The sequence below is a fragment of the Capra hircus genome, chromosome 1, assembly GCF_001704415.2.
Source record: "Capra hircus breed San Clemente chromosome 1, ASM170441v1, whole genome shotgun sequence".
In the NCBI taxonomy this organism is placed as follows: Eukaryota; Metazoa; Chordata; class Mammalia; order Artiodactyla; family Bovidae; genus Capra; species Capra hircus.
The window spans coordinates 77,259,799-77,282,593 of NC_030808.1; the positions used below are offsets into that span (position 1 = coordinate 77,259,799).

Consider the following 22,795-nt stretch of genomic DNA (forward strand, 5'->3'; position numbering starts at 1 on the left):
GGAGAAGGAAATGGCAACCCACTCCAGTACTCTTGCCTGGAGAATCCCAGGGATGAGGGAGCCTGGTGGGCTGAAATCTATGGGGTCACACAGAGTCGGACATGACTGAAGTAACTTAGCAAAGTGAGTTTAAAATATTTAAAAATAACTTTGGCAATGTGTGTAAACTATTTCAGAAATTATGACTTAAAAACAGGTGATTAAATGTGATTAATGTTTTATCACAGGTGATAGTTTTGCTCACCATGATATGAAATTGATTTCAATAAAATAATGGTGCCCATCAAGATTAAAATGATCTGAACCCTGTATGGTATCCTGACTTTAGTCCTCTGTGAAAAGGATCTTAGGTATTATATTACTATTGACTACAACTACTACTAGTACTAAATTCTTTCTGAGTCTTACTCTGGTCCTTATAGTGTTTAAGTGCTTTGCATATATTTACTCATTTAATTCTCAGGAGCTATTGGAATTATTATCTCACGTTTCATGCATATTTTATAGATGAGGAAACTGAAGCTCCACAAGTGCTCATGGTAGTAAGTGACAGAACTCAGATTTGAAACCAGAACATCTGGCTTGAGATTTACCCACTTTCTTAAGTATCCTTAACTTGGAATCACTCAGATTTCTGCCTGGAATCTTTATCTAAGAGTTACATTCAATGAAAGCATACTTATTTCATATCTAAAGAAAATGCTTTCCACTCATTAACAACAGGATATAAAACCTTAACTATTCGTTTGGAAACCCAGCATCTTGCCTATCACTGGAAATTCCCTGAAGATCTGACCATGTCACTCTCATGCTTGAACATCTTGAATAGGTTTCTAATCTAGAGCCCAAGGCCTCCAATCTCTAAGTGCCTTACACCACACTATCTGAGACCCTCCTTTTTGCTCACTAAAGAATGGCATTCCTTCAGTTTTCAAAAGCAAACTCCTTCAGTCTTCAAGCCTTTTGTACCTGCAGGCTGCTTCACAACTGGTCTTTCAGCTTCAACGTCATGTCCAAGTTGAAGCCTCTCTGGAGTGCTCAGGTAAGTATTTGTTTCACATTGTCAAGGCACAGTAACTTTCCCCTTTATATCATATAATTATAATTGAAATTAATTACTATATAATACTTTTAATGCTGGTCTACTCGGCTAGACAATAACTTATAAGAGATAATACCTGGTTTGTTGAGTGCAGAGTCTCATCTGGAACCATGGCTGAGACATAGGAGATGCACAGGAAATATTTAAGAAATGCAAAAAATTTCAAAATGAAAATCACCTTCAGAAAGTATATTCTATTCTAACCCAATTGTAGCCTAATTAAGGATTGCTTTTTTGTGTTAAAGTAAATGGCTCCAAATCAGTCACCTCTTTACATACCATTGACCTTGAATGTTACAGTGAATCTCCAAATAATCTCAATGACCTTAAGTTTGTGTTTTGATTTGTTCTGCTAGGTGGGAATTGAGCTTTTAACTTTAGCTTTTATGGGAACTAGTAGCAGAATAGCCAGTCCTGTCACTCACAAGGCCATGAGTAATACTTGGTAGCTCACACCTATCTGGGAAGTTTATTAATGACTTCTACTTCCTTGAAACAAATGCATACACATTTTTGTGCCAAGGTGGTAATTCTTACCTGATGGTCTAGATATTATTTCTCAAGCATCTAGGTCAGCAAAGAATCTAAATCTTTGTGGTAATATAATGATTTACTTCCTATGGATGGAGAAACTACCCAGACACAAGCTTCAAGTAAGATGTTACTTTCTGGTAGAGAGGCCACAGAATTGGTCCTTCCATCTCTAATTTCCATGACTTTCTGCCCAGTTAGCTAGAATTCAGTTTAGAATAATGCCATAATTAAAGGCTTACAAATGTGTTGGGTGTTTTGAGGAACTGAGATAGTAGTTTATCAGACTTATAAACCATTTCTTGCAAATGGTCTAAATTCATGACTTCATTTTCCAGACTTTTAACACCCCCCAACGTCGGACACAATTGAGCGACTTCACTTTCACTTTTCATTTCATGCATTGGAGAAGGAAATGGCAACCCACTCCAGTGTTCTTGCCTGGAGAATCCTAGGGACGGGGGAGCCTGGTGGGCTGCCGTCTCTGGGGTCGCACAGAGTCGGACACGACTGAAGCGACAGCAGCAGCAGCAGCAACACACACGCGCGCACACACACACACACACACACACACACACACCAGGTTGAAGCATTATCCTCTAGGTGCAATTGGAAAACTAAAGCATGAAATAAGGACCATACCCCTCCATTTTACTATTCTGAAGTGAAGTGAAGTCACTCAGTCGTGTCTGACTCTTTGTGACCCTGTGGACTGTAGCCCACCAGGCTCCTCGATCCATGGGATTCTCCAGGCAAGAGTACTGGAGTGGGTTGCCATTTCCTTCTCTAGGGGATCTTTTACTATTCTATATATGTTCAAATCAGAAACACTGTTTCCAAGTTCTAACTGCTTTTGCTTGTCAAGTTCTTTGCTGATTGCTACATTTTTGAAAAGCCACTAATCTATTCATTTCATTCTATTTACTCCCCTATGAAAGTAACAATCAATCAATCAGTTTAATAATTACAACAGTTCATTAATGTTTTATTTGAACAACAACAACAACAAAAAAAAACTGAGGCACCACATTTAAGAACAAAATTACTTAAAGTTTTCTCAAGCATCCTTTAGTAATAACACCATAGAAAATAAAATGTGAAAGTGTTTGCAAATCATCAAGTTTATTCATCCAGAGCAAACCACTCACATCCTTGGTGATGATGGAGAGACATCAGGGGGACAAAATGAATGAAGGGAACAGTGTGGAAGCAAGCAAACACATTTACAAAGTGACTGCAAAGCAAGATAAAGATCTAATACGTTCTGTTTTGTAGAAAAATCAAACACATTCTCTGTCCTCCAGGGTAATCAATTAAGTGAAAGCAGTACACCTTACATTGTTCACTTCTGTTAGAGAGCAAACCATTCCTTACTAAGGAAACTTCTCTTTCTTTCAAAAACTTGGCCACTTGAAGTATAAGGAAATAAATAGCTGGATTCATTTAAAAAAAAAAAAAAAAGACTTGTAAGATGTTAGAGAAAGCCATATGATTCAGAACCTTCAGGTGGAGACCAGGCTTGTACAATGTATGCAGTTGCCTTGCTCTTGGCACAGTTATAAACAGCCATTTCTGTAAGTATTTATAATACACCTTATTTTTATCTGAAGAGAGCCCTCTGAGCAGTGGCAACAGATACATGCCTCCAGTGCATTCAGAAACATTATTTGGTGACCCCAGGGGAGGATGTAGAGATAAATACCACACACCCTCTTACCCTGCAAGAGTTTGCAATCTATAGACTTGGAGAAGCAATCAGGGTGGAACAGAGAAGCACAGAGTTCAGAGGAAGTCTAGGTGATTCTGGGAGGGCAGCCAATGAAACCTGAGACATTTTTAAGGATGAAGCAGTACCCCCAGCAAGGTTTTAAAACCTGGAAAGGATCTGACCTGAAGATAAATATTTGGAAGGTGGAGTTGGAATATAAAAGAAGGCAGCAAAATTAATTTTTCTGAATTTTCACTATTCTGATTTTCAGGCTTCCAAGCGCTTTGGGATTATCCACTCAAGTAATTTGCCAAGCCTAAGGCTTATTATAGGCTTTGTACTTTATCCAGTGTGACCATTTCTCTCTGTGTAGATCTTGTGGAGTCCTCAACTTTAGCCTGGTGACAGTCTCACATGGTCTATTTAAAAGTAATCAAGCCATTCCCAAAACATCTGATGTTGCCCTTTGAGAGGGTAATGGTTTTCCTTTTAATTCTAACTCCATCAATAAAGTGACACTAATCCAGACTGATTTGAGTAAACAGGGCATATTCCCCATTGTCTCTGTGATCTGAGAAAGAATGAACTTGAGAAAGATCACTGCCTGGATTGGAAATGGCCCCTTTGGGTGTTTTGCGCAAGCTTAAAAGGAAAAAGAAAATGCCTGTACAGAGTTCTTTCCAAGGCAAGCTCACTTTGGGGGTGGTAATGCTCATAGGGGTATTATACTAAACTGCACCTATTAGTGGCTTTAGCAGCAATAAGAAAGTAGAACTATTTCTTTTGTAGTGTTTCCAGAAATGCTGACGAAAGTGTTTCATAAATTTCCGCCCCTGGCAAAACAGCACAGCTTGACTCAAAATTCCCTCTTTCAGCTTTTACATGAAAAAAAAAATTTTTTTTTAGTCCCATATAAGAAACACGGACAAGATGCAATTCATATCACCATTTTTGCATATCAGTTTATACTTTGCACATATCCACTGACATTCCAAAAATGTTTTATTGTTGCTAGTTATTCCCTTACCTAGAAGCACCATGTGCTTTATCTTAACTCCAGCAACTGAATTTTAAATTGACAGGTAAATATTATCTGGGAAAGCTATCTCAAAATTTACAGAACAGCTTAGTTTTCCTTTGTCTTTGAAAAGAGACTGAAACTGAATAAAGTTAGTCATTATTTCAAACATGAAATAAATTTGGAATTAAGAACTAGGTTTTTGGGGCGAGGCAGAAAATGGAAAGGAATGCGTTGAGTAGGGGATAGGGGTGCTATATATCAGACCAAAAAAAAAAAAAAAAGCAAATATGGGGAAATTTAAAGTACTGTTTCTGAAAAGATTTTTACAGACACTTCAGGTAACTACTGTTTTCTGCAAAGGAGGTTGTATACCAACATGGTCATATGTGGAACTTCACTGTTTCCCCTAATGTTTGCAGAGGTAAAGGGAGAACAAACCACATTTCAACATCAAATATTTTCAAAATTCACTTTACATCAGTAGAGGATTAGGTTTGTAAGGACAAGAAAGGAATGAGATACAAGCTTGGCCATCCCCCCATTTATCATAGAGCCTCAGTCACCCTCTTAGCGACTCTCTTTGTCCTTTAATCAAGTCACTGAGTTTCCTCCCCCAAGTACCTGCCCTTGCCTACCCCACCATCATCTCTTTAATTGCCTAGGTTTTCATCTTGAGTGAGATGGAAATGATGCAGGAGATTGTGGAAGGAGATGATATGAACAGAAAGAAAGACATCTGCCCCAATATTTCTGTTCAGATCCTAAATAAAAATGTATATCCTTGTCCAAAGTGAAATCTGAAAATTTTATTTCCATGTTTTTTAAGTTTGTAATACCAAGAGCTTGATTTTATTATTGTAATTGTTTTTGGTTAAACTAGGGTGTTGTTTCTTAAAAGATATATTCATATTTGCTTCTGCTCTATTATTTCCCAATTGGGATTCTCACCTTGAACAAAAGTCATATTGTGTCACATTTAGCGCCATGATCTCTATCTTCTTTTAGAGCAGTGACCAGAGAGAAGAGTTTTCTCATTCTAAAATGACTATTTAACAAATAAAGTTGACCCTAATTAACATAGAAAATCAGTCTAGAGTTTGTTCCTAGTTTTGATTAATTTAAGAATGCAATTACCAACTCCCTATAAGGGTTAAAAACCTTATCTATCTCTATAGTGGTCTAAGGAATGGGAACAGGAAACAACTTCACGCAAATCAAGCAATCATTTGGACTAGTTTTTCTTCCTCCTTGCAGGATGACATCTATCACTCCTAGAGCATGCAGACAAAGTTTGGATCTCAAATTCTGATCATGGCCCATGCTTTCAGAATATACATGGGTTCTAGCTCTTAGTGAGATAAAAGCCCTTGTCATCCTTTTTTTTTTTTTTTTTTTTTTTTGCTATTTCTTATACAAGTGTTCCATTTTGACATACAGATTAAACACAGGTCAGTTTAAAATCAACATTCTCTTTTCAAGTCAATATAGCATGCTCTTTCATTTGGTCCTATGCAGTTGTTCTTTGTACTTTTATTAATCTTCTACCTTCTACCTAGAATGATCTTCTGTCTTCCCCCTGTGGCTTAATTCTAGTTCTCAAACTATGTGAAATATTACCCTTGTCAAGAACAGATTGACCCACTTCACTGTCTTTGAGAAACCTTGGTGTCTCTTACGACATTCTGCTTTAAACCAGAGTCACCTATGAATGAATACTTTATGTACACACTAGGATTGTGACTTCTCATAAGCCAAGGGCTATAACTGCTCTCCTTTTCGTGCCTAGCACAAGCACCAGGACTATACTTAACTAATTCTCAGTAAGTTGGGTTGTAAGAAAATGCTTCTTTTCCTAAGGGAAATAATTTAATTGATCTGTGGCTGGGATATCAAAGCTACTGTATTTATAGACAAATATATACCACTGTTTTTTTGGGGGGCAGGGGGTAGGGAGGGGGGAATAATAAAATAAATGGTGTGTGTGTGAAAGTCACTCAGTCATGTCCGACTCTTTGTGACCCCATGGAGTATACAGTCCATGGAATTCTCTAGGTCAGAATATTGGGGTGGATAGCCTTTCCCTTCTCCAGGTGGTCTTCCCAACCCAGGAATCAAACCCAGGTCTCCTGCATTGCAGTTGGATTCTTTACCAGATGAGACACAAGGGAAACCCAACAAAATAAACAGTGGGTCTTTGTTTATAGGATGGTCATATACTTTATCCTCAAAGAAGAACACTTTTGGAAAGTAAAAGTGATGCTATTGATAAGTGCATTTGAATAGCAGGAGTAAATAGGGACATACCAAGACCACTAGTTCCCAACTTATCTATGGCAGGAACCATAGCTATGAAAGAGAGCTATGGGTAGAGAAACACAAGTTGCATGAGACTTTAGAAACAATTCATTTCTACTCTTCCAAAGGTTCCAGAGAGGCAGTGTATATCCTTGAAAATCAAGCACCCGATGTGCAATTCAGAGAAATGCATTTTTATCTTTCTAGGCAGCCTTCAACAAAGCCCTATATCGCCCCCAAGAGCACTCTAATACAGCCCTAATTATACCATTCCTCTGTTTAAAATTCTTCCACGGCTTATCATAGCCACTATATTAAATGTGTTAGGGCACTCCATGAGCCACTCTATCTTATATTTCTATCTTTATTTTCTAATTATTTCATACTTTCAGTTCATCGAAACTATCTGACATTTGAGGACCCCAGTATGCACCTGCTTCTGTGTCTCTGCTGATGCTTGTTTCTGCACCTGAAATCATCCTTCCCTCTTTCATTTCTAAAACTTTAGAAAGTTCTCTACTCATCCTTCCAAGTGAATCTGCATCACACACATATATACATAGACTCGCAAGGTCGTCTTGCTTCAGAGTACTCTCTTTCTCTTTGATACTTCATATTATCTTGCTCACACTTCATATGTGACACTCAAGGTCTCTCCTATATTAATTATAACTGTATATTTTAATTCTCCCTATGAACTGTTACTAATGAGTGTAGGAACTGTTTCATATTCATTTTTATATCCTATGTACCATCTTATATGTAACTGATGCTCAGTAAATATTTATTTACACAGAGTAAGTCAGTAATCCTTTTTATAACTTCAGTTTCTCCTCTTCAATACCACTCCTCATGAATATTGACACATTTCAACTTTATTAAATAGTGTAAGTAAAAATTACCAAATGTTGATAGAGAGAACACCTTAATAAGCCACAGGCCCCTATTTTCTTGTGCCTCCAACCTGTGTCCTGAAGAGAAGATCCGGAATAAGAATTATAGCTTAACTTTTAGATCAACTGTTTCACCTTGACATTTCAATCCATTCTTTTCCAGAACTAAAATCTGCTACCCTACTGGATAGCCTTCACAGGCAACTCCTTCCCTAAATTGGCCCTGGACAATAAGACTGTACCAGCCATCTGATTTTTCGCTCGTCATATATTCAAAAGACAATTCTGAGTTCACTGAGATTTGGAAAAACTTCCATTTTCAAAACAGTAAGACTTTTATGGAAATAACCAAGTTATTTTTCACTGATGTGTCTTTTGGGTGTCTGTGTTCACTCTTCCTTACTTACTGATATAAAACAATTAATGTTTAAAGGAGTAACATTTAAAACTCGATATGGGAAAAGTTTAATTTCCCACTATTACTATAAAGGAAGGATTTTTACCCATCTGCCTCTAACTCACCAGCACAGATCCTTACCAAAGCAATTATGTGCTCCTCAAAGAAAGGTTGGGTACATTTGTGGTAACAGAATTCTCAACTGTCTGGCCTATGTCTTTCCTTGATCAACATAAAGTCTCATGACCTCAAATACATATTCCCTTAACATGAAGAATATAGAATCTAAATTCTATATGTGCTTATTTTCTAAACAAATTTCAGCAAACTTTGTATTCAGAAAATATATATTGTATGATGAAAGAGCAACCAATATTTTTTTGATTGTTTCAGTTAACCATCCATTCATTGATATTTCCTACTGTCTCTCCACACCCCCTATTGAGGATCATTGCTCTTCTAGAAAACAAACCAAACCAAACATGCTTTTACCTTATCAAGGTAAAGAATAAGTGATTTATTATCACCACTCATTTTTCCAATAGCAGTGAAGGAAAATACGATCTACAATCTGTGATCTCTCTCTCCCAGTCCCCTCTGGGCTTGAGGGCAACCAATTGTAAAACAAGTAGTGCAATCGAAGACCACAACATGGAGTGAGGAACGGCAACCAGCCTGACACCTGAATTAAGTCTGCAGCTTCTGCTTCTTACCTCTGTGATTTTACCTGTGGTGCTAAAAATTGCAGAGGTACAACACTGGAAATTTAAAAAGAATTCATGTATTCACTTCAAAGATAAAAACCACTCCCATAGGGAAAAATCTGCTTCAGTCTTTGGAAATGGTATTGGGGCAGGAAAGACTATTTTCCTTGCCAATATGCACCCAGAGGTCCATTAATTGGCAATGACCTGAACTTATTCAGGTCATTGAAGGTTCATACTGCTGCTTCAGCACTTTTCTTCCTACTCTCAACTAGATTTACATACCAGTTCTTTCTGGAAACTTTTTAGAGCGGTTACCATGAATCAGAATAGTCCTTTTTAGAGTGTACTCTCTCCTTTTTAGTATCAAAGAAAAAAAGGTTTAGTAAAAGGAACTCATTTTCACAGCTATAGCTCTCTCAGAAAGAAAAGTCATTAACCTCAATCTGTAAAGTGAGGTGATTCAATATATGAGCCTTGAAGTCTTGAATGTTGTAACCCATTCATCAAAGTACATTTTCGTCTTCATACACAAGCCCAGATAGGGATTTTTAAATAAAATATCATCTTTCTAGGAGGAGTTTGAAAGTTTTCAAAGTCTCTCTCTGTGTATTTCTGTGTCTCTCTCTCACACACACTAACACACACTGGACCCAGGTTTTTTGGTAAGAAAATGGAACTCCAACTTAATCTGTGAAGAATTTCCTTTCTTTAATGCCTTGCTCTCCAAGCTTTAGACCAGTTCTGGAGGCTGTGTCATTCCACCCTGGCGCACTGGAAAGGTACTTGCTCGAGGCCTCTTCATTGTAACCCAAGGGTGGAACCTTAAGCCAAGCCTGTTGTATCCAACTTGCTTTCCCCTCCCTTCCGGACCCTTTCCTGTTCAATAACAGCTTCCCCAAATTCCTCTCTGCTTGAGGGCAAAGAACTGGAAAGTTAGAGGAAAGAGGAGGAACAGCTTGCTTATATTGTTTTTGAGTTACCAATCCACGGAAGTTGCTGGCAAGTTAAATGGAAACATTATTTGAAGTCAGAGAAAGGGTTGCGATTTTCAAATAATTTTCACCCTCACGGGAAGTGGCATGCCTTTTTAGTCTTAATCTAACAATTTAAAAACAATTCTTATATGATAATCATAAATGGCTGATTCTGTATTGACGGTTATTCATGAATGTTATCAGAAGGTGAATGCTGAGACGTTATAAATTTGGAATGAAATGTCTACGTTCTCAGGGCCATGTGGTCCCAGGCGTTTCGTATACCTCCTTGTAGAGCTGCATTTCTACAAAGGGCTAGTTATTCAACCCTGTGCAGAAAAGAAAGCTGTTCTTAAGCAACAGAACGGAAATGAAGCCACGGAGATAACACGTATTATACATACTAGCGGAAGGATATAAAAATCATGACAAAATACAGGAAAAGACTCAGGACAGTAGAGAAATGCCGCCATATTTTTTTCATCGGTAACTTCTGTGTATATTAGCAGCATTTCAAAAGAAAACAGACAGTTGCTGCCTCTTCAGCATCTGACCACATATCCCCTAAAGTTTTGAAAAATGCAGACTCGTGTAAAGGTATTTTCTTTCACCGTGAGGACGCCATACTCTCACATACAGCATGACTCCTTTACCTCCATAAAAGGCAGTCATTCGTACAAATACTTTCTCAACACAGTGTTCATGCAGTTTTTTTTTTCTTTAATGAGAAATAATCAGTTCTTTCCACTTCACATCAACTTTATACTTTTCTTAGAGATACTTCAAAGTCAACTTTTGTTTCTAACCTTTTTTATTTACACACACAGGAATCCTAACCTGATTATAAATGCGCGCCAAATTTTTCACGAACACAAAGTCAGATATGATATGACTGACAGATTTTTCCTTTTTTTTTTATGATCAAAACAGGACAACATGGGATCAAATAGAAACAAGATAATCATAAGTGTTACTTCCATTTTTTGTAATTGCTTAGTAACATTTTAAGCTGACTTTCAATATTAAAGCAAAACAAGAAACTCAAGTTTCTCCACCGAGGACAAGCAAGCCTACTTGAATGTTTTAAAGGAAAATAGGCACTTCCTTTTCCTTCTTTAGATAACTCGATATTTCCCCTGCTATATTTACACAGTTCAGGTGTCTAGACAATAGCATGGTCAATATGAAAGCACTGGCCCGGCTTTGTTGCCCAGTGTGGAGGCTTCCCTTGTGCCTTCTGCCCAGAGTACTATGCATTTTGTTCTGATTTTTAAGGAGCTCTATTTGAATACTCCAGTCTACTTTTCTAAGCATTCACCTGCAAGCATTTTTATCCAAAACACTGAACTCACTCTCTTCACACTGCACTCCCCCCCTCCCCAGTCTGATTAGTGTCAACACAGCTGCCCTATTCTGAGGAATGTAAACTAATATTGTTGTTAGACCTCCCTCAACCTTAGGAAACTTCCTCAAAGCCTTATAGTCTCTTCAGGATTTTTTTAATTCAGAGATTTAAATCCCGGAGACAAATGTGTTGAAGACAGATCAGGGCGGCAAACATTAATTCCTTAAATAAAATCCTATGTGCTATAGTATACATTTACATGTATGCATACATAAATATTTAATTATGCATCACTCCATAATAACTGATTATACTGTGAAAGTTGAAGTCAAATCACCAGACAATAGGGACATGAATGAAGTCCCCTCAGGATTTAGGTGGGTCTCTGGATTGACAGACTTCAAAACGGAGATGGCTTAAAAAAAAAAAAAACAAAAAAACAAAAAAAAACACCTCAACTGATTACTTTAAAAAAAAAAGAAAAAACACTTAATTTGCTTTTAGGATGAAGTCTGGAGATAAAACTGAGAACTTAACAGAGTTGAGACACAATCAACAAATTTGTCTTACTGGTAAGTGAAAAGCCAACAGAGGAGTCATTTCAGTGAGTCTGGCAGAATATGATCTGCTCTCTCAGTCTGTTCTCATACAGAGTGATTTTCTAAATTCCTGAATATTGAGCTTCTTCAAATACATAACATCTCCCCAGAAATTTTTCTTCTCCCTTTTCTCCTACTGTTTCATCTTTTATTTTAAAAACACTCTTACAGTCACCACAGAAAACATTAACCAAGAAAAAGAGATTCCTATACACAGTTTGCAAAAACATTACATTGGGTGACCAAGAACCACAAATATGTAAGCTTTTATTTTAAAAAGAGAAATAAAAATAGCATCTCTAAATGGAGTGCTAAAATCTAAAAGCCTTACCTCACTAAATTGAGTCTGGGCATTGTTTTCCAGGTACAACATGTTAGCTGTAAGATTGATCAATCCCGCTGTCCTCTCTTCTGGCTCCAGGATTTTGCCAACCCCCCCACCCCCTCTGAGACCCTTACAGTAGAAATCTACTAGGAAGATAACAGAACTCAAGTCCTTCTCTCTCTTTCTCTCTCTGTACATAATTTTAGGTTCCCTCATATATACCCAACTATAGGCATGAGGGGGCGGGACTCTTCTCTTTACCTGTCCAATCCATCAACTTCCACCTGGACTCCTCCACTCCAATGGAGTGAGGCCTCTCCCATCTCATTAAGTAGTTAGAATTCCTTATCACCAATCTTTAAAAGAAAAGGAAAGAGAGAGAGAAAAAAAGAACACTGGAGAGAGACAGGTAAAACTTTCCCTTGTCTCTTTCATAAGAAAACACACTCTTTCCTGAAAACAAAATCTCCCCAAACAAACCACAGATCGTACCACCACCAGGACTTAAAGAAGGCACTTCAGAAAGTTACTTTACACTTTGCAATGAAAAGTAAAGCTTCAGGAAAAAGCTTTCAGAAGTTGTTTTTTTGTTTTGGGTTTTAAAACCTAGATGTGGATTTTCAAGAATGATTACACAGTTAGAAATTTGGGGAAACTACCCAAATCAATGCATATGTATACTTAATATAAAAATTTAAAAATCCACTGCCTGATAGGTGAAGGATTTCCCACTTCTCCCTAGAGAAATATCAGTGGTTTCAAATGAATCTATGCCAACATACACCACTTGATTGTTCAAAGCATGTTTCAATAACAATTTAAATCATTGGCTCCGTTAACTTGTAAAAACAAACAAACATCCATGTTATGTACAGGAAATAGAGAAGCCGGGAAAAGTGCCCATTTTTTTTTTTTAAAGCCCTTAAAAAATGCTTTTTTTCTACCATTATTTCTTGAAATATAGAATCAGTATGATAGCTTATCTATTTGAATATTTATTTTCTCTACCATATCTAGTTGTATTAATGCTCAAAGATAGTAATTTTATAAACAGATAATTAACTACTATTAACAAGAATAAATCTTCAGGTCTGAAAGACAAGTCAGATTTTGCTTTAAAAATATATTTACTTAAATACACAACATTCATGTAGAATTAGGTTTTGCTTGCTATGGATTCAGTAAAGATGAAATGCATCCTGATGGCTACTGTGGGATCCACTAACATATGCTCATTGCTGTGGAGTATAATTTAGTTACTTATATCTAAACATCACTTCTCACCTCACACTCGGGAATCCAAATTACCTCTTTCCTGCCTAAAAGTTACAACTGGACAAGATATCTATAAGTGAATATTTAGATTACTTCCAAAATTTAGAAGGAGATTAGAAGAAAACTAGAAACCAGAATAGATTAGCATATAAACCTTTAAAATACCCTGTGCAAATGCATTCATGACCTTGGAGTTGCCTCCCCTTTACTTCACTTTTTGCCTCCATAAAATGCATGCACATAAGGATAATATGACCATGAGGTGATATTTATCTTAAGTCCCTAAGTTATTGGTAAGATGTTTCACTTTTTGCAAAAAATTTTCAGTAATACCATTTTATTTCAACTGTGCAAGGATATGACAACACTAATTCTATAAATTTATATCAGACAAAATGTTGATTTCTTCACTGAAATACTGGGAAGGTTATCTCTTACTATCTGTAATTAACCAAAGAAGCATTGGCTACAAGACAAAAACAAAAACCAAAAGAAAAAAAAAAAGAAATTATTTGTAAAATGCAATTCATTATTTATACTATGTATTTAAATTATATACCCACTGACAGCTTCCAGGTCAGTAGTAGAAAGCAGATAGTTGTTTCCTGAAAACTGTGCTCTATTCCAGTGGTTCAAAAACTTGGATGATCCTGAGAATTATCCAGGGTGCTTTTTAAAAACAGAGTTCTTGATCTGATCCCAGATCTTTATACCCTAGTAGGAAGTTCTGAATGAGGCAAGTTTGGAAATTAATCTGGAGTAAATGCATTAGCACAACTGCCCAGAAAGTCATTATTGGATTTTTTACATGAATAGGGTAGTGTAAGCATTTGAACCCCTAAATCCAGGGTTCACATTATCAGATGCTGATGATATTCAACTAAATGTAAACAAATTTCATCTCGCAAAGTCAAAAGCTTCCCAGCAGTATTTGATGGATGAAAAAGATCAAATTCCTTCTCTCTGCCACCTTAGCCTTCAGTGTATGCCGGTTAGACTATGATCTCTATCTAAGGTATCGACCAAGTCTAAAACATGTATATTTTACATATAAGATACAATAAATCTGCTAAGGTTACGTGTGTGTTTTGGGTACTTGAGGGGAAGGAGCACTGGACGAGGGGTTAAAGGAGTAAGTATGATATACAAGAACCATTTCCAACTCTGTGCCCTTGGGGCAGGTTACTTAACCACTCTGGATTCACGTTCCTCATTTGTGAAATGAGAGGCAGAACTAAATGATTTCTAAAAACCATTATAAAGATAAGAGTTTTTGTCCAGAATTTGTGGAAGTGATTTAAAGGATTATTCACATTTCTCATATTTTACTGGGGTATTTGTACCTCAGTTTGCTCATCTTCAAACTGTACAATGAAGCAGATGAGTTGCACAGATACTAAGATGCTTAAATGACATAAAGAAAAAGTCACAATGTATTGAGGGGAAAATTCATGGTTTTTGCTTTAGGGTATAATAGCTCCTGGGCTTCCTTGGTGGTTCAGATGCTAAATAACCTGCCTGCAATGCAGACGATGCGGGTTCAATCCCTGGGTCAGGAATATCCCCTGGAGAAGGCCATGGCTACCCACTCCAGTATTCTTGCCTGGAGAATTCCATGGACTGAGGAGCCTGGTGAGCTACAGACCATGGGGTTGCAGAGTCAGACATGACTGACCATTTAACACACTTCATAGTAGCTACCAATCCATTTAAATTTGAACTTAGCACACACATTTCCTTAAAAGAGTGAATGAAAGTACCTCTGATTACATTTGATTTCAGAATTAGTGTGAATACTTGATGTAAACATCATGCATTTATTTAAGCAGAAGGTTACAGAGAAGCAACCATTTTCTGTATTCACCATGCAGCAATGTTTACCTTTGACCCCAAAGGTTTATTAATGTGTATTAATTTTCCTAATAACCTAGTGATGTAGGTAAGTATTATTATCACCATTGTGCAGATAAATAAACTCAAAGATTTTAAGTAGGTTTCCTAAGTCTTCAGGAGTCAGAACAACTTTATTTAACTTTACTTACAGGTCATAATTTCTCATTCTCAGCAGTTCCCTCAAATTCTTCACAGATTCATGGCCTCAGACTCAGGGCTCAGCACTATCTCTTGAATGAAATTGTCACTGCTGTAAATCTAGTACATTGGGAGCAGAAGTCATTCAAGATGTACGATTAACACACACGCTTTCTTGAAAGAAGTGTGTTACATTTTTGTTGAATATCCTTCTTTACAGATACTCATGTAAGAACTCTTTATATGTAAAAATATTAACCTTATAATAATTGCAGCAAATAATTTTCTGCTATGTGCCTGGCTGTATGTGTTTCTGGTGTTTCAAACTCATATATGGATTTATGGTTTGTTCTTTGGTGTAGAAGATTTCTATTTTCCATAACTAAATTCATCATTTTTCTGTTATGATTTGTTACTTTTCAAAGAGAGTTTGAAAGGTCTTTGCCAGTCCAACATTATAAAATCCTTTGGCCATATTATAGTTTCATATTATTATGGGGCTTTTAATTTTTCATATTCAAATCACTTAATGCTCTAGAATTTTTATTGAATTTGTATTATGAGAAATAAGTGAATATTCACTCCTCCCCCAAATATATAACTTATTTCATCATTTTATTGAATAATTTTTGTCTCTAATTTGACATGCAATCTTTATAACATACCAAATGTCAGTGGCTCCATTTACATCTCTAAGTGGGAAAGTTAGGCAAGTACATAAATGCTTGGTACACATAAAAATGGCAGAAAGTGAAGAGGAACTAAAAAGCCTTTTGATGAAAGTGAAAGAGGAGTGAAAAAGTTGGCTTAAAGCTCAACATTCAGAAAACTAAGATCATGGCATCTAGCCCCATCACTTCATGGGAAATAGATGGGGAAACAGTGGAAACAGTGTCAGACTTTATTTTTTGGGCTTCAAAATCACCGCAGATGGTGATTGCAGCCATGAAATTAAAAGACACTTACTCCTTGGAAGGAAAGCTATGACCAACCTAGATAACATATTCCAAAGCAGAGACATTACTTTGCCAACAAAGGTCCATCTAGTCAAGGCTATGGTTTTTCCAGTAGTCAGGTAGGGATGTGAGAGCTGGACTGTGAAGAAAGCTGAGCACTGAAGAATTGATGCTTTTGAACTGTGGTGTTGGAAAAGACTCTTGAGTGTCCCTTGGACTGCAAAGAGATCCAACCAGTCCATTCTGAAGGAGATCAGTCCTGGATGTTCTTTGGAAGGAATGATGCTAAAGCTGAAACTCCAGTACTTTGGCCACCTCACACGAAGAGTTGACTCATTGGAAAAGACTCTTATGCTGGGAGGGATTGGGAGCAGGAGGAGAAGGGGACGACAGAGGATGAGATGGCTGGATGGCATCACCAACTCAATGGACGTGAGTTTGAGTGAACTCCAGGAGATGGTGATGGACAGGGAGGCCTGGGGTGCTGCAATTCATGGGGCTGCAAATAGTCAGACACGACTGAGTGACTGAACTGAACCGAACACATAAAATACTAGTTGAATTTCTTAATCCATATTATGTAAAGTTGGGTAGGGAACAACATGGCCTCTATAAAGTTCTAGAAAGTAAAAAATGGAAGCAATTTAGTCTCTCAGATCTATGTCTGCCCCCTATGGTTTGAGGTAGGTAAGGAAAATAAGGAAATATTTAGGTTTCATGCAGTCATAAAAATGGAGATAAAAGTTTTAGTTGGTTCCCCTCATGAAGACTTTAAGTCTATTGAATTGAGAAAACATTAAAGTTAGAAGAGGCTTCACTGTATCTGGTAGGATACTGGTGACTTGCTTTTATATTAGCAGTTGAAACTCCAAGAAAGAACATGTGCTTGACTAGAGATGTATCAACCCTCTATGGTTTAACCAAAAATTTAACCAAATCTATCAATGTCTCCACATTCTCTCCTCCCTACAGAGGGCTCTCACCATCATTTTTATCTTTCCTAAAGAACAACTATGATTGTGTTATTCCTCAGGATGCATCATTGCCAATGGAATAAGCTGTTTTCATAGGCACTCAAAATCCTTCACAGGTTGATTTCAAGCTGCCCTCTCAGTTTCATATTCCTATATTCCACTCTGCTTGCTACATGCTGGCCCCAGCTGAACATTTTGCCCCTCTGCTCAACCTGGTCCCTCAGTTTGGAATGCCTTCGCCCCATTTACCGGTAAATGAAAACACTTTCAAATTCCTTAAATGAAACTGAGTTCTCCAATTTCCTAGTTGAAGTTAAATCTTTTCTTATTTTATGTGAATATATAGTTTACAATGCAAAAATTGTATACTTGTCAACTCCTCTTTGAAGCTATGAACATTTGAGGTCAGAGTACATTTCAGTTCATCATATCACATTTAGTGTCTAAAAGCTTGATGAATATAAGTTCAATCAAACGATTTAACGCTAAACTAGAAAGTTGAAAAGGGATTATTTACCCAAAGTATTTATTATGACACGAATGCCTTTCCTATAGGAATCAATGCATAGCACCTAATTACAATAGGAGAGAAAGAAAAATGATGCTTTCAACTCAAGGACTGTTCCCCAAAACTTCAATAATTATTTGTCAAGAAGCAAAATTGTCAGCATGATAAATCTACAACAGTCAAAAAATATTGGGATTTTATAGAGCATGAATGAAAGCTAAGAAATGTTGGGACTTTCCAAGCTGCTCCAGAACAAAATCAATGAAATCATTTTAATACCAGCCACCATAAAGTCAAAGGATGATCAGCAGGACACACTAACTTTCACAGCTCTAACCTTTCCCCGGTTAAGTGATTTCCTTCCTTTCCTACTCCAGACAGGTAAGAATGAGCCTTGGAGAAGCTACTGAAAGCACTAAATCAATTTACCAAATCAGTTTTCTCTGAAGGCTAAAGCTAAATTCCAAACTAAGATAAAAGGTCACCTCCAGTTTAGAGTCACTAGTGAGACTCTGAAAGATAAGCAACACTTATAGGCACAGAGGAGAAAATAAACTGTGTCCTATATCTTAAAGATTTATTTCTTTATTTTTGTAAACCTTCAAGTAGAAGGTAAAATGGTAGACAACATTTAGTTTCTCTCTCTTTGTGGGTCAGGTATTTTTCAGAGCACTTTATATATATATATCAAAATTCAATTAATGTTCATAAAAACTTATGTATGTACTGTTATTATTTTTATCTTACAGAGGAAGATGAAGACAGTGGTAGTGGTGGTTTAGTCACTAAGTCCTCTCTGACTCTTGTAACGCCTGGACTGTAGCCTGCCAGGCTCCTCTCTCCATGGGATTCTCCAGGCAAGAATATTGGAGTAGGTTGCCATTTCCTTCTCCAGGGGATGCTCTCAACCCAAGAATCAAGCCTGGGTCTCCTGCATTGCAGGCAGACTCTTTACTGACTGGCTTATGAGGTAAGCCCTGAAGACACTGATATATAAAGAAATACTAAATGGGGAAATCAAGATCTGAAGGGATTCAAAACAGTCCAAGGAAATAGTATCCATATGCAAAAGAATATGGCTTCCCTTGTAGCTCCGTTGGTAAACAATCTGCCTGCAATTCAGGAGACCAGGGTTTGGTTCCTGGGTTGGGAAGATCCTCTGGAGAAGGAAATGGCAACCCACTCCAGTATTCTTGCCTGGAGAATCCCATGGACAGAGGAGCCTGGCAAGGTACAGTCCATGGGGTGACAAGAGTCAGACACAACTTAGTGACTAAGCCACCATGTGCAAAATGATAAGATCATCTTAATATAATCTTTAATTTGCATTTAAAAATTTTAGATTATAAAAAGTGTGATATTTTGAGCCCAAAACTGAAAAACAAAAATAAAAAATAAATGTTATCATAATTACTGTTAGAAGTTTCCTTTGTCTTTTTCTTATGTTTAAGTATATATTCTGTCTGCAAAATTAGATTATATATATATATATATATACACACACACATAAATGTTATCTTCATATTATAAGCTTTTTCCCATGTTGCTGCTGCTGCTAAGTCGCTTCAGTTCTGTCCGACTCTGTGCGACTCCATAGACAGCAGCCCACCAGACTCCCCCATCCCTGGGATTCTCCAGGCAAGAACACTGGAGTGGGTTGCCATTTCCTTCTCCAATGCATAAAAGTGAAAGTGATATGTATAGAATCAAGTTATTTTCCAAAGGGCTGAATCAAATTGTATTTGTATGAGGTTAAGAACCACAGTATTAGAGTCATCTTTTCCAACTTTATAAATGAAAAAAATATTTTCTTACTTTAATATGAATCCCCTTGGTTGTGAGAAAAATTAAATGTATTTCAATATGTTTATTAGCCCTATGCATTTCTTCTTTACATGATCTATTAATGTCCTTTGCTTTCCCCTCTAATCTCTACCTCATTGAAGTAGTAACACTTTCTTTATCAATAAAGATATTAGCCCTTTGACATATTTGTCATATATTTTTCAAGCTTCTTTGCTTTTTAGTATTACATGTATTGAAATAGAAACTTTGATTACTTTATTACATAAAAATGAATTATTAGACATTTATCCCAGAACCTAGAGATAACCACTGCCAAAATTTTGGTATTTTCTTTTCCATGTAACTCTGTGTGCTTTACAAACTAAACATATGATAGTACATATTAAAGATATATTTTACTAAAAATGTATGTGTGTGCATCCTAAATCACTTCAGTCATGTCCAATTCTTTGTGACCCTCTGGAGAGTAGCCCCCCAGGCTCCTCTGTCCATGGAATGCTCCAGGTAAGAATACTGGAGTGTGTTGCCATGCCTCCTCCAGGGGATCTTTCCAACCTAGGGATCAAACCCTCGTCTCTTATGTCTCTTGCATTGGCAGGCAGGTTCTTAACCACTAGTTCCACCTGGGGAGCTCCTAAAACTGTATATGTGTGTCTATATAAATATATGCACATAATTATTTTTAAAATTCACCTGTTAATATGATTGCATACTCAGGTCATAACTCAGGTATTTTAATTAAACCCTATATTTTTTCATTGCCATATAGTCTTATTGAATTAATTTAGCCATCTCCCATTAATGGGGTATTTAATCTGTTTCTGTTTTTCATTAACTCTATTTCCCAGGTGGCACAGTAGTAAAGAATCCACCTGCCTATACAGGAGGTACAAGAGATGTGGGTTCAATCCCTGGGTCTGGAAGTTCCCCTAGAGGAGGAAAGAGCAACCCACTCCAATCTTCTTGCCTGGAAAATTCGATGGACAGAGGAGCCGGCTAGGCTACAGTCCACGGGGTTACAGTCGGACATGACTGAGAGCACATACACACACATAATTTTAAAGCAAACATTTATTATGCTAGTAATTAAAATATATTATTAGAAGTTATTATTCTAATTATTAGAAGTTATTATTCTGTATTATTTTGTTAAGAGATATTTAAATATTTTAAAGCCCAGTAGATACTACTAAATTGATTTCCAGATACTATACCAATTTCTGTTTAGATCATCAACATAGAAAAGAGCTTACCCTGCCACAACAACTAAGCAGCTACAAATGTTTTAAATATTTTTAATATTTCAGAGTAAAAAAGCACAAACAAAATTAACTTCCTCCTACTATTATTATACATTATTTATTAAAATGAGCATAACTAATCTCCATCCATTAATTGGTCTCCTTTGAAAAATGCAACTATTTGAATCATACCAACTTGTGTTTGAATACTGCTGTGTTTACCTATTTTCTTTGAATCTTTATCTATAAAATCAAAATACCATCCTACATTATAACATTTAACTTCCTAACTAACCCTAGAGCAGTGATTAGCTTATCATAGTTCTAAATGGGTTTCAGTACCCTTCTATCCTTTTGGACTTGACTTCCCTGGTGGCTCAGATGGTAAAGAATCTGCCTGCAATGCAGGAAACCTGAGTTTGATTGTTGGATTGGGAAGATCGTCTGGAGAGGGAATGGCAACCCACTACAGTAGTCTTGCATGGAGAATTATGAACAGAGGAGCCTGGTAGGCTGCAGTCCATGGGGTCTCAAGACGTCTGCTAGGACTAAGCAACAGTTTCTACTTTCCTTTCTTTTATCCTTTTACTTATTCACATCTGTAGTTCTGGACATGCTACTAAATACCTGCTAAAAGTTCTTGCTTTTTAAGCACTAGATTTTCTAGTATTTCAAGGGATAATCTGATTAAAATTATATTTTATTCCTTTCTTTTCTACTTACTCCCTCCAAATGGCTGTTGCTGAAGTAAGTGAAAACAATACAGTCAATGCCAACTTGGAAGGATGGAAAGAATGCTGGAGTCAACAGCAGCAAACCTGTGCTCCACATCTCCACTGCGATTTTGAGTTCATTTGTTTGTTTGTTATTTTAATTAACTGGTGAATAATCAACAAATACTCAAGCTAATTGCATAATACATCACCATTGCTTTTTTTCATACTGGAATATATTTCAAGATGATACCAGCTTCTAAGTAATTTACCCTACCTGATAAACCATAGGGAAACCAATCCATCATATCTTTTAGGATCCTGCATGAAAGGATATTGTCCCAAGAGTCAGAGACTTTGGATTAAGTTCTGGCTCTGCCAGCAAATTGATTATATTACTTGAAGCAGGACATTCTTCTATCCATCATGAAGTTTTTCAATCTGTTAATTAGACGTAGATTTATTATATATGTGTATCCTGTACTACTGTGATTCTAGTCTCCTTGGTGTTCATGTTTTCTGTTTAATCACAGTCTGAATTTCACTACTGATGGAGACAGACAACTTTGCCATCGACTTTATGTCTCATATCTTTTGCTTGTGTTATTTCCTTTCTAAAGAGATGGTGAAAGCAGTTGATTTCATAGACTAGTTGATTTCAACCAAGCTTTCAGTCTCACTATCAAGCTGGAGACTTTAGGCTTCACTTTTATTTATTTATTTATTTATTTTTTTAGAATCATACATTGCATTTATTTATTTATTTATTTTTAGTTCTGCAGACTTTTATTTATTATTATTATTTTTTTAGATACAATTAATGTTCATTTGCTGTTGTATCTTTTTTTTTTTTTTTTTAATTTTAAAATCTTTAGTTCCTCATTTTTTTTTTCCCTCCTCAGCAGGAATATAGGTTGGGCAGGGGATATCTCATTCTTCCTGGAGGCTATATTTTGAGGCAACTCAGCTTTCTTTCTTATGTAAATCCTTTCCACCCTTTTGGGGGGAAAAAATCCCAGGCAAAATAAAAAGGGGGTGTGTTAACTTTGGAGTCCTGGATGAACCCCAGGAAAATAATCATATTTTGTCTCTTTTAATTCAGACTCTCAGAAAAAGCGAGTTCTAATGTCTTTTTCTGGTTTCAATTCACCGATCTGCACTCATCTTTAGTTATAGGAAATGTCTCCCCTGGTTAAACACAGTGCAGTACCCGGCAACAAAATGAAGTCACTGGCTTGTTACTTTGGGAAGACTTCATGATTCCATCTGTGAATCTCACCCCATCCCATACACACACCTGAGGTGCACAGTACATCTGTATCAGGGACCATGGGAATTTAATTAAGCCATCCTTGGAGCTCTGTTTTCACTCATCCTCTCTGCTGTACTATTCA

The 22,795-nt window shown here is 36.8% G+C and overlaps 1 protein-coding gene across 9 annotated transcripts in view; it reads right to left on the reverse strand.

Moving 5' to 3' along the window:
* The window catches only part of TP63 (tumor protein p63), a 266,572-nt gene that overhangs the window by 99,961 nt on the left and 143,816 nt on the right, over positions 1 to 22,795 (reverse strand). For 4 of the 9 annotated variants that reach the window (XM_005675126.3, XM_018046650.1, XM_005675130.3 and 1 more), the window contains exon 1: positions 11,904 to 12,081. The exons of 4 other annotated variants lie outside the window; for them this stretch is intronic. In XM_005675126.3, the coding sequence (XP_005675183.1) occupies positions 11,904 to 11,945 (42 nt within the window). In that variant the 5' untranslated portion in view covers positions 11,946 to 12,081. Of the gene's footprint in view, positions 1 to 11,903; positions 12,082 to 22,795 lie in introns of those variants that run through there. One more of the 9 variants, XM_018046656.1, reaches the window with a different exon arrangement.